The sequence below is a fragment of the Mangifera indica genome, chromosome 10 (assembly GCF_011075055.1).
Source record: "Mangifera indica cultivar Alphonso chromosome 10, CATAS_Mindica_2.1, whole genome shotgun sequence".
NCBI lineage: Eukaryota > Viridiplantae > Streptophyta > Magnoliopsida > Sapindales > Anacardiaceae > Mangifera > Mangifera indica.
This window is the reverse complement of record NC_058146.1, coordinates 10,907,610-10,922,976: the sequence shown is the minus strand read 5'-3', so window position 1 is coordinate 10,922,976 and position 15,367 is coordinate 10,907,610. Positions and strand designations below refer to the sequence as shown.

At 35.9% G+C, this 15,367-nt stretch overlaps 2 protein-coding genes and 1 pseudogene across 2 annotated transcripts; all 3 read right to left on the bottom strand.

Annotated features, from left to right (window-relative positions):
* Positions 1-3,564: 3,564 nt before the first annotated feature.
* LOC123226731 lies at positions 3,565-4,230 on the bottom strand. Its single transcript, XM_044651263.1, has one exon. It carries the CDS (start codon positions 4,228-4,230, stop codon positions 3,565-3,567), a length of 666 nt encoding a protein of 221 aa, XP_044507198.1.
* Positions 4,231-9,329: 5,099 nt separating this feature from the next.
* On the bottom strand, positions 9,330-12,370 carry LOC123226730 (aarF domain-containing protein kinase 1-like). Its single transcript, XM_044651262.1, is given in 12 exon segments — positions 9,330-9,621; positions 9,706-9,781; positions 9,860-9,917; positions 10,007-10,113; positions 10,116-10,244; positions 10,455-10,589; positions 10,743-10,896; positions 10,983-11,072; positions 11,157-11,243; positions 11,796-12,023; positions 12,104-12,187; positions 12,293-12,370. Coding segments are annotated over 11 exon segments (1,314 nt in total). The 5' UTR covers positions 12,293-12,370; the 3' UTR covers positions 9,330-9,455.
* Positions 12,371-14,196: 1,826 nt separating this feature from the next.
* LOC123226729 overlaps positions 14,197-15,367 on the bottom strand; it is a 60,727-nt pseudogene continuing 59,556 nt past the window's right edge.

Genomic DNA, 15,367 nt, shown 5'->3' with positions numbered 1-15,367 from the left:
TTTATTCAATGACACTGCTATAGCAAATCTGTTTTTTATGTCACAGAAACCTGTTGATCCACCCATGCCTGAGTGCCCGAAACCGATAATTGATCCATCAGCAGCTTTATTCCTCTTAAACCTCAGTCCAAATTGCCCATTTGGCAAGGCCAAATGCTCATATTCACCCACACCCAGGAACACATCATGGATTCTAGGGTTATTAAAAATCTTGCCACCCATATTTATGGGCCTAGTGCTATCATCACCACTTGCATCTTTAGCCTTATTATTTGTATTGTTCTCTGAAGTAGAAGGCACATCCTTGTTTTTCTTACCTTTTGGTTTTTTTGACTTCTCTTGTGCAGGAAATTTGGGGATGTGAGGGTGACTGCCAAGTGGTGGATTGGATAAAGGGGAATGTGAGGGTGGAATCTCTCCCCCATTAGCTAGAGTTGTATAGTAGCATGCGACTGCACGAGCTGAGTAATGTAAATTATGTTGGAACTAATTGGCCTAGACTATTTTAATTTCAAAATCAAGAACAAAGAGATAAGAACAGAAGTACTGTATCTTTTATTCTCTCTGCAATTAATAGAAAAATTACAAACTTTATAAAGTAAGAGCCAACACAAATTAAGGAATTAACCAGCCAACTCTTAACAAAAATAACTAATCAAATCAATTTATAATCAACTTATAAATAGCATCTTGCAGATCTCATGGCAATTTGTCTCCATTGCCTTATTTAGCAAGTTTAACAGCTAACAAACTCCCCCTTAAACTTGAAACTTAACCACGTTTGCCAATCATCACCATTTTATCAACCATGCTCAGTCTTCAAATCACATATTCCCAGCTTGCTTCGAAGAACTGAAAAACCTTCTACCTTCAGTGGCTTTGTCAATATGTCAGCTACTTGTTCCTTTGATTGTATGTACACCAATTCAATCTCCCCTGCCTTTATCTGTTCTCGAATGAAATGGAATCGAGTGTCAATGTGTTTAGACCTCTCGTGATGAATTGGATTTTTTGCTAAAGCAATAGCTGACTTGTTGTCTATGAAGAATTTTGTTGGACTACATTGCTGCAACCTCAGTTCTTTTAGAAGCTTTCTTAGCCATACAACATGGCAAGTCCCTGAAGCTGTAGCTATATACTCAGCTTCGCATGATGAAAGAGCAACTATAGGTTGCTTCTTTGAGGTCTAAGTGAATGTTGTATCTCCAAAATAGAATACAAATCCAGTTGTACTTTTCTTATCATCAGGATTACCAGCCCAATCACTGTCACTAAAGCCCCTTAACTCCTTATGACTTTGTTCTGAAGGATACATTAAACCAAATGTTGCAATCCCCTTAATGTAACGAAGAATTCTTTTGCAGCTAGCAAATGAGAACTTTTTGGTTCTTCCATGAATCGACTTACCAGACCAACTACAAACAGAATGTCAGGTCTTGTGCAAGTTAAATATCTAAGACTTCCTACCAAACTCTTAAAGTAAGTAGGATTTACATACCTTCCTTCATCCTCTCTAGTTAGTTTAGTCCCAAACTCTATAAGTGTGTCTATTGAACTACAATCCACCATTCCAAACTTCTCCAAATTTTTTTTAGCATAACCGGTTTGAGATACAGAGACTCCCTTCCTGTTTTGTTTTATTTCCAGTCCAAGAAAATGTGCCATGAGTCCAAGATCAGTCATCTCAAATTCCTTCTCCATTGAGGCTTTAAACTCTTGAATCATTTCAGCATTGTTTCCTGTAAATATTAGATCATCTACATACACACATATTATCAGTATGCCACCATTAGCATCCATTTTTGTGTACAAGGCATGCTCATGTGGGCATTTAGTGAATCCAACTTGTGTAAAGTAGGCATCAATCCTTGCATTCCAAGCCCTTGGAGCTTGTTTCAACCCGTACAATGCTTTTCTGAGCTTGCAGACTTTAATTTTTTCTTTTTTTGCCACAAATCCAGGAGGTTGATGAACATATACTTCTTCTTCGAGGTAGCCATTTAGAAAGGTTGATTTTACATCCATCTGAAATAGCTTCCATCTCTTTTGAGCTGCCACTGCTAACAATAGCCGAATTGTATCAAAGCGAGCCACTGGAGCAAATACCTCATTGTAGTCAATTCCTTGCTTCTGCTTGTATCCCTTCACATCTATGGCCTTTTGGTTCTTGGGTAGATCAACCAACTCCCAGGTTTGATTTCTATGAATGGCTTGAATTTCTTCCTCCATTGCTTTCATCCATTTCTCCTCTTGTGAAGTTTCCTCATACGTCAGAGGATCAAAAACTGCAAATAAACAAAACAGAGAAAAACTGTCATCTGTATCTAATCTCTGTGTATTGTTGTATATGTCCTGAATGCTTTTAGTTCTTCGTGCTAATGGGCTACCACCTTCTACTTCTTGAGCTTCTGTTTGATCACGTCTCCTATTTTGAGTGTTTGAGTCACCTGCTGCTCTTACTTTGGGATAATTGTTCCAAAAGTCTTGTTCTTTTTCTATTTCTATTACAGTTTGTTTTCCTTTCTTTTCTATTTGCTCATCCCAATTCTAGAAATTCTTTTCATCAAAGATAACATCTGCTGACCATATTATTTTCCTATTTACTGGCTCATATAGCTTGTACCCTTTAGCAGCTTCACTATATCAAAGAAATATACACCTCATGCTTTTATCTTCCAACTTCGTTCTCTTTACATCAAGTGTCTTGGCATATGCAGTACATCCAAAAACTCTCAGATGATTGACTTTTGGTTTTCTTTTACTCCATGCCTCCTCAGGTGTTACATCATCTAATCTTTTAGAGGGAAAACGATTTAACAGATAGACTGCACATACCACAGCATCTCCTCAGAACTCCTTCGGCATGTGGCTTTCTTTTAACATACATCGAACCATATTACGGATGGTTCTGTTCTTTCTTTCAGACACTCCATTCTGTTGGGGAGTGTAAGGCATAGTGTGCTAGTGCATTATCTCATACTGTGTACAGAACATCTCAAACTCATTTGAGGTGTATTCTCCTCCATTATCAATTCTCAGCTTCTTTATCTAGGTTCCACTTTACTTCTCAACCATAGTTTTAAACTCTCTGAATTTAGATAACACCTCTCCTTTTTCCTTTAATACATAAGCCCACGTTTTTCCATTATAATCATCTGTAAACGTCAAGATGTATCTATTTTCGCTCATAGAAACAGGGGCTATTGGTCCACAGAGATCTGAATGTACTAGCTTCAATTACTGGGCAGCTCTTCCTGATCCTTTACTTGGAAAGGTGCTTCTTTATTGTTTGCCCATGACACATACTTCACATAACTGTTTTGGTTTCTATATTTTTGGCATCCCAGCTACCATTCCTTTTAATAGATCTAAAGAGTCATAATTTAGATGTCCATATCTTGAGTGCCAAAGGGTTGAGTCGATCTCAATCGAAGCTTTAAGACACTTCAGATTGCATACACTCAAGGATAAAGGAAACATCCTGTTCTTCACCATCTTTACAAGGGCTACGAGATTCTGATTCTTGTCTCGTATTTGAAGTGTTGAATCTTTCATTTGAATCTCTTATCCCTTTTCAAGTAGCTGCCCCATACTTAAGATGTTGTTTTTCATGTCTGGTACGTAATACACTCCTCCAATATATTTGTGCTCTCCATTCTTCAGTTCCAACATAATTTGACCTTTTCCCTTTACTAGTCTTCTAGATAAATCTCCAAATACAATTTCACCTGAGTAGCTTTCATTAAGTTCAGCAAAGCACTCTTTAGATCCACAAATATGGTTCGAGGCGCCTATATCCAAGTACCAGGTGCTAGATTCACTTGCTTTTGAACTGTTGCAGGCCAGTAGCAGAATATCATCTTGCATTTTTTCTTCTTTTTCAACAAAATGTACCCTGTTTTCCTTTCGGTGCCAGCATTCGGATGCATAATGTCTAAATTTCTGACAATTATAACACTTTATCTCTGTTTTGTTACCTCTGCCTCTGCCACTACTTTGTCCTCGACCACATCCCCTTTGATTGTAGTTAGTTTCTACTTCATCTTCTTTGTCTTGTCCATAATTTTGTCTTCCACAACCTCTTCTTTTCCCTCGGCCTCTTCCTCTTCGCCAACTTCTATTACTACTTTCACTTTTGGAATCTCGCATCGTCAACTTAGTCTGCAATGTTTGTTCGACTGGTTGGTCATCTTCTTTAAACCTTTCTTCGTATGCTTGAAGAGAACCCATGAGCTACTCTACTGACATATTTTCCAGATCATTTGATTCCTCAATGGTTATTGCCACCATTTTGTATTTTGGAACCAGGGACCGCAGGACCTTTTCCATGACTCGAGTTTCTTAGATTGTTTCACCATTCTGTCTCATCTGATACACGATTCCAATGACTCACGAGAATTAATCAGCCACTGATTCTGAACCTTCTTGCTTTATTGTCTCAAACTGAGACCTCAGCGTTTGAAGACGAACTTTTTTTACCTTTTCTACGCCTCGAAATGATTTCTTTAGAAGATCCCAGACTTCCTTAAATGTCTCTGCCGAGGCAATGAGCTCAAACATGCTTTCATCTACACCCTGATAAATTGTAAACAGGGTCTTCTTATCCTTCTTCCTCATTCCTTTCATCTCTTTTTTTCTTCTTGAGACATCGTATCTTCAGCTTCAGCATCTGCAGGTTTATCGTATCCATCTTGGACTAACTCCCAGACATCCATTGATCCAAGGAGAGCTCTCATCTGGATGCACCAGATATCATAGTTTTGCTTTGTAAGCTTTGGGGTTTGAAATCCGTTCGTGGCCATCTCCTCCTTCTTTTTTTTTTTCATGGCTTTGATACCAAGTGTTGGAACTAATTGGCCTAGACTATTTTAATTTCAAAATCAAGAACAAGGAGATAAGAACATAAGTACTGTATCTTTTATTCTCTTTGCAATTAATAGAAAAATTACAAACTTTATAAAGTAAGAGCCAACACAAATTAAGGAATTAACCAGCCAACTCTTAACAAAAATAACTAATCAAATCAATTTATAATAAACTTACAAATAGCATCTTGCAGATCTCATGGCAATTTGTCTCCATTGCCTTATTTAGCATGTTTAACAGCTAACAAATTAGAAGAAGGAATGACAGCACGGCAAACGTACAAGATGTTGAAGAAAACTGGTAGGGAGGTGATGGTCTCTGTAACTTTGTCAAGCTGGAACTCAAGGAGTAGAGCAGAATAATAAGATGTGTCTGAGTACTTTATGTGATCATTAGCTGGAACACATGTACCTGTAAGCTTTGTACGAAGTAACATGAGAATATTAAGAAAGTGGAGTTTGACAAGTACCTAGTGGAATTCCAACATACATCTCCCCTTCTATATTTAGAGGTCGAACGAATATTTCTTCAAGAATCTCCTGAAATTTCTTGCCAGATGCTCGCTGTATTATTGAAATTTACTATTTACTATTTCGATTTGTAACTAAAATGAATAATCTGAGTATTTACTATTTCGATTTGTAAGTATGTATCGTTGAGCTTATTGGATTAAATATCAATGTTGATATCCAACTTAAGCTTTTAGGCAGAGTGGTAACTTAACACAATATCATTCCCAAAGGTTGCAAAGTTTAAATCCCAACATTTCAACTAGATTAGAAAAAAAGAAAAACAAAATCCATGTTCTATGAGAGAGAGTCTATTGGATAAATATCAATGTTACCAAGCCCCTCCCTACCTGCTAGCTTAAGATTTTAGATAAAGGGGTATCCTGACACCTAAAATAAAGATTTTTGTTATTTTGCTCATGATGAATGACATGAAATGCACTAGGAACTTAAAATCTTTTTTTTTTGTAATTAATTTTTTCACAAACATGGCAAAGACTCAAACCCAATGCTAAGGTCTATTGCTTGTTCTAGTGTCATAACTCCATTCGAAGCTCATTATTGGTTGGGGTATCCTTCTCTACCTGTGTTGAAGACTCTATGTCCACAGTTTCATCATGTATCTTCGTTAGATTGCGAGCCATGTCAATTTTCCAAACATCATCATCTGTCTTCAGGTTCTAGAGTCAATAAATAAGCTAACTCTCATTTTGAGTTAGTTCATTCAGATGTTTGGGGTCTTTGTCCTATTGTGTCCAAAACTGGATTTAAATATTTTATTACTTTCGTTGATGATTATTCTCGTATGACTTGGCTTTACTTAATGAAAAATCGTTCTAAAGTGTTTTCTCATTTCTGTGCCTTTTATACTGAAATAAAAACACAATTTAATGTTTCTATTCATACCTTACATAATGATAATGTTAAAGAATATTTCTCTGAATCTTTTCAGTCATATTTGATCCAAAATGGCATTCTTAGTCAATCCTTTTGTACTGCCAGACCATTTCAAAATGGAGTAGTTGAGAGGAAAAATAGACACCTGCTTGAAACAGCTCGAGCACGCTTGTTTCAAATACAAGTTCCCAAACAATTTTGGGTTATGCGGTTTCCACATCCTGTTTTTTAATTAACCGTATGCCATCATCAGTTCTCCAAGGTCAAATTCCTTACACTGTTCTTTTTCCAAATAAATCTTTATTTCTTGTTGAACCAAAAATATTTGGTAGTACGTGTTTTGTTCGAGATATTCATTCTATTATCACATAGTTAGATCCCAAGTCTTTAAAATGCGTGTTTCTTGGCTACTCTCGTCTTCAAAAAGGATATAGGTACTTTTGCCCTACCCTAAACAAATATTTAGTATCATCTGATATTACATTTTTGGAAAACATTCCTTTCTTCTCTACTTCTCCTACTTACAATATTCAAAGGAAGGATGATGATTTGTTGGTGTTTACTGGTACCTCATCTCGCCCTCTAGAGGATGTTCCTACATCAATTAGTTCTTCAGAAATTCCTCTACTTGAAGAGTCTACTCTTACCAGACCACCTTTTATGTAGGTGTACTCTAGATGAGAAAAACCTTCGGATACATATCCTGAACCATTCTCTTCATCATCTGATCCAGCTCCTAATGATATTGATCTACCAATTGCTCTTCAAAAAGGTAAAAGATAGTGTACTTATCCTATCTCTTCTTTTGTTTCTTATGGTCACTTATCCCCTATTTCTTGTTCCTTTATTGCATCACTTGATTCTATTTCTATTCCTAACACCACTCATGAAGCTCTATCTCATCCTGGTTAGCATGAGGCTATGATAGAGGAAATGAATGCCTTAGCTGATATTGGTACTTGGGACTTGGTCAATCTACCTGCAAGAAAGAAAGCCATTGGATGTAAATGGGCGTTCACAATTAAGGTTAATCCAGATGGATCAATGGCTCGCCTTAAGGCTCGATTGGTTGCTAAAAGATATGCACAGACTTATGGTGTGGATTATTCTAATACTTTCTCTTCTGTTACTAAGCTGACCTCTGTGCTACCTATAATTGGCCTTTACACCAGCTGGATATCAAGAATGCCTTCTTGCATGGTGACCTTCAAGAGGAAGTTTATATGGAGCAACCACGTAGTTTTGTTGCTCGGGGGAGTATGGAAAGGTTTGTCGGCTTCACAAATCTTTGTATGGTTTGAAACAAAGTCCTCGTGCTTGGTTTGGAAAATTTAGTCAGGCAATTCAAAAGTTCGGCATGATAAAGAGCAAATGTGTTCATTCAGTTTTCTATAGATAGTCTGAAATTGGTAGTATTCTTCTAGTTGTGTATGTTGATATTATTATCATTACTAGACGCAATACTGTGAGAATTTCCTCTCTTAAATCATTTATTCACACTCAGTTTCAAACAAAAGATTTAGGGGGGTTGAAATATTTCTTGGGTATCGAAGTAATAAGAAGCATGAAAGGTATCTTCCTATCTTAGAGGAAATATGTGCTTGACTTATTGACTGAGACAAGAAAATTGGGAGCCAAACCATGTAGCACTCCGATGGTTCCTAATCTACAGCTTACAAAAGATGGTGAATTGTTTGAAGAACTTGAGAAGTATAGAAGATTGGTGGGAAAGTTGAATTATCTTATAGTGACTCATTCTAACATTACATATTTTGTCAGTGTTGTAAGTCAATTCATGTCATCTCCAACAGTCAATCATTGGGTAGCTTTAGAGCAAATTTTATACTACTTGAAGGGTGCTCCTAGACGTGGTATATTGTATGAAAATCATGGTCACACTAATAGTAAATGTTTCTCAGATACAGATTGGACAGGTTCCAAGGTAGATGGAAGATCCACCACTGGTTATTGTGTATTTGTTGGAGGAAATTTGGTATCATGGAAGAGCAAGAAGCAAAGTGTTCTATCTCAATCTAATGCAAAATTAGAATATAGAGTTATGGCTCAGCCCGTGTGTGAAATAATGTGGGTATATCAACTCTTGACTGAAGTAGGTTTTCAAATGTCCTTACCAGCGCAATTATGGTGTGATAATCAAGCTGCTCTTCATATTGCCTCTAATCTTGTGTTTCATGAACGAACTAAACATATTGAGATTGACTGTCATTTCGTTCGAGAGAAGATTTAGCAGAACTTTATTTTTACAAGATATATGAAGACTAGAGAATAGTTAGGGGATATTTTCACTAAGGCTATAAATAGGGTTCGGATTGATTATATTTATAACAAGTTGGGCATGATTAACATCTATGCTCCAACTTAAGGGGGAGTGCTACAGAATCTGTAAATATGTGTATTAGTGTATATAGAGCTTAATTATAGGAATTAATTATGGTAGACGCTGATTATAGGATCTTAATTATAGGAATCAGATATTCCGTTTCCTAATCTAGAATATCTAATGTGTATATATAAACGTATCTTTGTAATAGTAGATATATGAATAAAAATATACTCTGAATTTCAGTTTCTACAGATTTCCAGGATTTAAAGATCTTAGAGATTAGCTTTACTAGCCATTCAACAGACATCTCCACTTTCAGTATTTTGGATGAGTCACATAAATTTCAGACTAAATAAGTGTTATTATTTATAAAGCAATACAGGTAATCAGGTTTGTTATATGCAAAGTCTTGCTTTTACATACAAATCTATTTCCAGCAACATATTAAATGTCACCATACCAAAAAAAAAGTAGCTCAACAACTTATATCATATCTATAACATTTGCAGATACTGGATCATCCAATGTTCTCCAGAGGATAGAGGCATTAATTAGTAATCATTGTTTATTGGTTGTATTTATCATTATTATTATTATTATTATTATTATTATTATTTTTCATCTAATAACTGGTTACACTTTAAATAATTGGAAAAAAAGAAGGCTTCTAAAAAGGTCAATGGGCTCAATCAACTTATTCTCGGTTAACTGAGAATAATACAACACCCCAAGCATGGAAAACTAACAGCCCTAAAGTAGAAGGGAAAGATATAGAAAGTAAACAAAAATAATATTACAAGCTTTGAAAATGAAATAATTGAAAGATACCATTCAGGTTATTAAGCTGTCATGCAAAAATTAAAATTGATGCAGACCTGAATTCCAAGTATTTTGTCCTCATTCCCCAACTGAACTAAGAATTCCCTCAACTTGGCCTCCACTTCAGAATGGGCTGGAGAATCATAAATCCACTGGGGATTTGTTGCTGGTCCCTTGTTCATGTTTCTAAGCAGTTAAATTACACTGTAGTCAGATATATGACAGTAGCAAATGCAATGAAATGACATATCATGTTTAGAATGAACTGACCCTTCTAAAACAGATTCAGCAAATGGTCTCATAATATCCAGATATACAATGCGAACATTCATCATAGATGAAAGACCTGAACAATGTTAGACAGTGAGGTAAAAATGCAAAGTTGGTTAAAAAAATGTAAGCAATTGAGGCCTCTATACCATACCTCTAAGAAGAGTAAGGACTTTTGAAAACATCACAAAATCACCAGGGAAGGCATCAAACTGGAACCGAAGTTGTAAAAATATAAACGTTTATTTTTAATGAATGTCTCAGACAAACATATTGAAAAAGGGAGATGGTATGGCCTTACAGGATCAAAGCGTTTAATTTCTTGTTTAAGACATAAAGGATAAAGAAAAGAAATCACGTGAGAACAAATACCAGGATGAGGATCACCACTGAAAAATCCATCAACAAAATTTGGTGGGCATATGCACGTGTAATTTCTTCCACAATTTTCCGCTTGTCAACACCAGAAGCTTCCAGAGATTCAGAGTCATTTAAACGTATCCCATCCATATACTCCAGCATGAGGACAGATTCAGTTGGCAGTGTTATTTGTTAAAAGAATTTCTTTGGGACAAAAGTTTTCTGCTTCATTAGATATTCTCTAAAATTTTTGTCATAACTTATGATAATAAAAGCATAAACAAACATTCCAGACTTTTCACTCTACAAATTTAAACATAACAGTGAGTCACCTAAACCCCAAAATGCAGACCCAGCACTTTAAATTTGAATCAGTAGAGAAATTCATGCCTGAATAACTTCGGGAACAAGAACATCCACTGTATTGGCAGACTTGTTATCTTCGCATCTGTTTTTGCAGCAAAGATTGGCATACACAGTTCTAGTATTTTCTACAAACACAAAACAAGCATCAATAAGAAAAATAAGTGAGCATGAACAAGAAAATTAATCCATACATTGTAAATGCAAGGACATTCCCTAATTATCTTATCAAAACTCATGCACGTATCACATATTGCAGGAACAAAAAACAGCCGCTTTTTGTTGAAAAAAGAAAAATAGAAAAAAAATCCTCTGCCCATTCAAGGAAAAAATAAGCATACCCTCTTCAAGTTTGAAGTCAAGTTCTTTTGGAGCTTCTCTGCACCACTCGTCTAAAACAGGATTGAAGTTATATACAGGGTCTGCCCAAGCTATCCAGTCGACAATGTATTTTACATCCTTCAGGTCCTATAAAATTAGGCCATACCTAAAAACCATTTATCACCGAAACTTTTACTTAGCATCAAAATTTTATAAACAAAAGCATATAAAACCTCCAAGATAATTGTCTTGATGCCCGGATGTTGAACTTTGACAACCACATCCCGCCCATCAATCAGCTTGGCACGGTGGACTTGTGCAATCTGCATAGCGTAAAACATAAAAATCCCATAATTCAGTGACTGATTCAATTGCTAAAAGGGCCAATTATAGTAGGAGGATCTTACTGATGCTGTTGCCAAAGGAGTTCTGACAAAATCCATGAAGACATCGTCGATGGATTTACTCAACTCTTTTTCTATGGTCTGACGAACCTGTGTAAACAACACTGACCACATTTAAACATTCCAAAAATGTAGGAATATGCACATACCCGACAGGAGTCTTGACAGCGGCCACATGAGGCCTTCAAGGCCACCATACACCCAATTTTCCTCTTTTTATTTTAATTTTAACCTTCTTAAAACCCGATAAATTTGATGATTCTGGTTGGAAAAGGAAAATGATATCGTTTGATATGGGGTGAATGGTGGCCATAGCTGATAAATTTTGAGACTATTTTGGTGAAATTTGGTTGGATCATGGAATGAAACCCTTCGAGGTTTTGGCAAAGCATGTCGTCAGCCCTCTAAAGTTTTTTGGACGAGAGTATTTTATTCATCAATGGCCAAAACACTTACCCCAGTATTCCCCGGCTAATTATTAAAAATTAAAACAAAGGTTTAAGAATTAGACCAAATAATAAACCGTTTTGAGGTTAGACCATTTTGAAGGTAAAGGGTTCTATAATTACTAAGTGCGAAAACAAACAGTTAGATTTCTATAGTATTGTAATACACAAAGTTGACAGGTAGAAGAAGAATCACCTCAAGTAAAGGGCGAGGAGGAAGCGAGTCCTGAAGCTTTTTGAGCTGAGAAATGTACTCCGCTGGAAGCACATCAGCACGTGCTGATAAGTACTGTCCAATTTTCACCCATAGGCCGCTCAACTCTACCATCATATTCACAACCCTCCGAGCATTTCGCTTATGAGCCTTCTCCCATAATTCAGCTCTTTCAGACTTTTTGGTCCATTTCTCTTTCACCTGAACACCCTTTAATAAAAATTAACACCATATTATAAGTCAGTCAAATTTCCATCGACTTGGCATCAAAACAATAAGCGGTAACGAACGAACTTTATCTTGTAGTCCAGGAAAATCTTCAAGGCCATCTTGAGTACTTTCATGCGTCTTCTGTAAATGTTTCCCCATGCCATCTGAAATAATAAAAATTACATACCCATTCAGCATTAAAAAAATTTACTTGAATGCATGTGTAAGAATATAACAAACACGCCCTTCAACACTACAAAGGAAATTACCTGAAGGTCTGATGTTATGTGACGTCGTTTTACAACAGGAGAACTTCTATTGACTTGGTTTGTTCAGTGCTCATCACCTGACCTCTATTATATATGTCATTAACAACCGGCTTCATTGCATTAAGAAAAACTGAGGGCCAATAGTCAGCAAACACATCATCAATTACTTTTTACAGAAAAGAAGTCAACTGATGAGCATATGTAGCGTGGAATGAAGGGGAGAGAATAAGGGTGTTTAATTAATTGGAAGGAGCGGCTTAAAGCTTCAAGCACACACTATAAGTGCATATTTCATCCATAAATATTTAGGATTCAAGCGTTTTTTTTCCAAGGTTTGCAACAAAAATCCAATGCATAAAGCCAACAAGAATTAACCCCAAACATGCATAAAACAAGGCCAAGATTCATGAAATCCGAGAGAAGAAAGTGACGTCCCTACTCACCTAAAATTTGCTCCAACAAAGTTGGCGACAGGTTGGTTCTTCAAGATTTTGGTTGTCAGAGAAAGTTCCCTGCCTGTCAAATTTCTTCCCTTCAGCTGTCAGAAGGTTGCTTTTGACTTGCTACTTTAATGGGGAAGGAAAAGTGGCGGAATCCAGCTTTAAACCTGGTGGGAAGTTGCTTAAATATGCAATACATCCCACCTCATTTAGGGTTTTATTCTTGTTTTTTGTTTTTTTATTTTTTATTTTTTGTCAATACATATTTGGGTGGCCAAATCCAAGCCCCCTCTTATTTTTGACCCAATCAGAATTTTATTTTTTATTTTGACCTAGTCAAAAATGAAAATTTAAGAAAATGACACTAGTGCCTCCAGAACATAACTAAGGATATTACAAATTCTAATGTATTTACATTTACATTTATTATATGCATGTAAATCACAATTTCATTTATGAAGATAAGTTAACCATCAAATCATTATACCCTTAAATTTTAAACCTCATGTTTCGTCACATAGTTTGAAGATAGATAAATATATCTTGATCTATTGTATTTTAAAATGTAAAAAACATAAAGAGAATTCATAATATGTTGATTTCTCTCACTTGACTAATTTATTTAATGATGGATAAAAATAACTTGAGTTTTTCTATTTATAAGTTGTTGCTATTAATGTGTTGTAGTGTTAGTATTGTGTTAAGGGTAGAGAAAGGATCGACTTCTATTTATAAAGTAAATTATGACTTTTTATAAAAAATCACATACTTATAATCAGTTATATTTTTCATTAGTCTAACTAATGGGGTTGAATGATCATACTTAGAATTGTGTATATATTTTCTTAATCTCCTAATAATATGTGAATAATCATATTGAGGTATCAAATAACTTGAGAAAAGAAATTGTAAATAAAGGATATTCTCATATAAAATTTTATCAAATAACTATCTTACTACTCAATAGCATAACCATTTCTCTCTCTCTCTCTCTTCCTTTTTATAACACTAGGTCATTACAAAATAAATTTTTTTTTTTGCCATCTAAAACTTGACAAACCAAATAATTCCTTAAACATCCTTGAGCACATTGCATACTAATAGAAGATTTAGCATGCGAGCTGATAAAAAACTCTACATAAACACTTTCGATAACAAATCAACATGACAAACATTTCTCTAAGTTAGAACATGTAGGTAAAACTTTCAACAATGCAATGAGATCAATTTTGTTAATAAGGTTACTTTGGCTATTATCACCCAATAATGCTTTGCTGATATACCAGTATATCACTAAATAATTAAACTTGTGAATTCCAACCACCAGACCTAGATGATAAAATAATGACAACTTTCTCTTATTCAATATCAAAACTTGACTGAAATGTATACTTATTCAGCTTTTGTGGAAGCAATATAAGATGAGGATATAATTTATACAATGGGAATATGAGATACTCAATTTCAGTGAGTGAGAGGCTTGTCAAAGTCCTTGACTTTACTATACTCCACCGGCAGTGGGCCATTGAGCTCTGAACAAACCAACTTCATGATTCTTGCAGTTGTAGCACCATATGAGATTTATTCAATGACACTGCTATAGCAAACCTGTTTTTTATGTCACAGAAACCTGTTGATCCACCCATGCCTGAGTGCCCGAAACCGATAACGATAATTGATCCATCAGCAGCTTTATTCCTCTTAAAACCCCAGTCCAAATTGCCCATTTGGCAAGGCCAAATGCTCATATTCACCCACACCCAGGAACGCATCATGGATTCTAGGGTTAATAAAAATCTTGCCACCCATATTTATGGGCCTTGTGCTATCATCACCACTAGCATCTTTAGCCTTATTATTTGTATTCTTCTCTGAAGCATAAGGCACATCCTTGTTTATCTTACCTTTTGGTTTTTTTGACTTCTCTTGTGAAGGAGATTTGGGGATGTGAGGGTGACTGCCAAGCGGTGGATTGGATAAAGAGGAATGTGGGGGTGGAATCTCTCCCCCATCTGCTAGAGTTGCATAATAGCGTGCGACTGCACAAGCTGAGCAATGTAAATTAGAAGAAGGAATGACAGCACGGCGAACGTACAAGATGTTGAAGAAAACTGGCAAGGAGGTGATGATCTCTGCAACTTTGCCGAGCTGGAACTCAGGGGGCAGAGTAGAATAATAAGATGTGTTCGAGTACTTTATGCGATCATATTCATCTATTGAAAGAGTTGGAAGTCGAGATTCCACACCTCAATTATTGCACCACACAGCCAACCGAAAGACAGATAGTGATAGACCTGCTTTTGGCCTGGTTTACTTGCAGGTTCTAATGCAGCAATTTTACTCAAACAAACATCCCAGTCAGTATATTGAATGGGATTTTCCTGTCCCATCTCATCTAAAGCATTGTGCAAACCACCAGTATGGTTAAGAACAAGATGGACCTAAAATCCAAAACCAAGTTATGTTCAGTTACCTTCATAAGAATGGCTAACCACAGGGCATGTTTAAAAAGATCATAGGATAAGATTTAAACCTTTATGAGATCTTTTCCATTTGATCCGAATTCAGGCCAAATGTCAGCAACATTATCCTCAAGCTTGAGTTTTCTGCAAGACAAAATGCCAAAATTTGTAAA

Bases quoted from the DNA above. Each gene is read 5' to 3' on its own strand.
- LOC123226731 (XM_044651263.1), bottom strand. From the start codon at position 4,230: ATGGGTTCTCTTCAAGCATACGAAGAAAGGTTTAAAGAAGATGACCAA.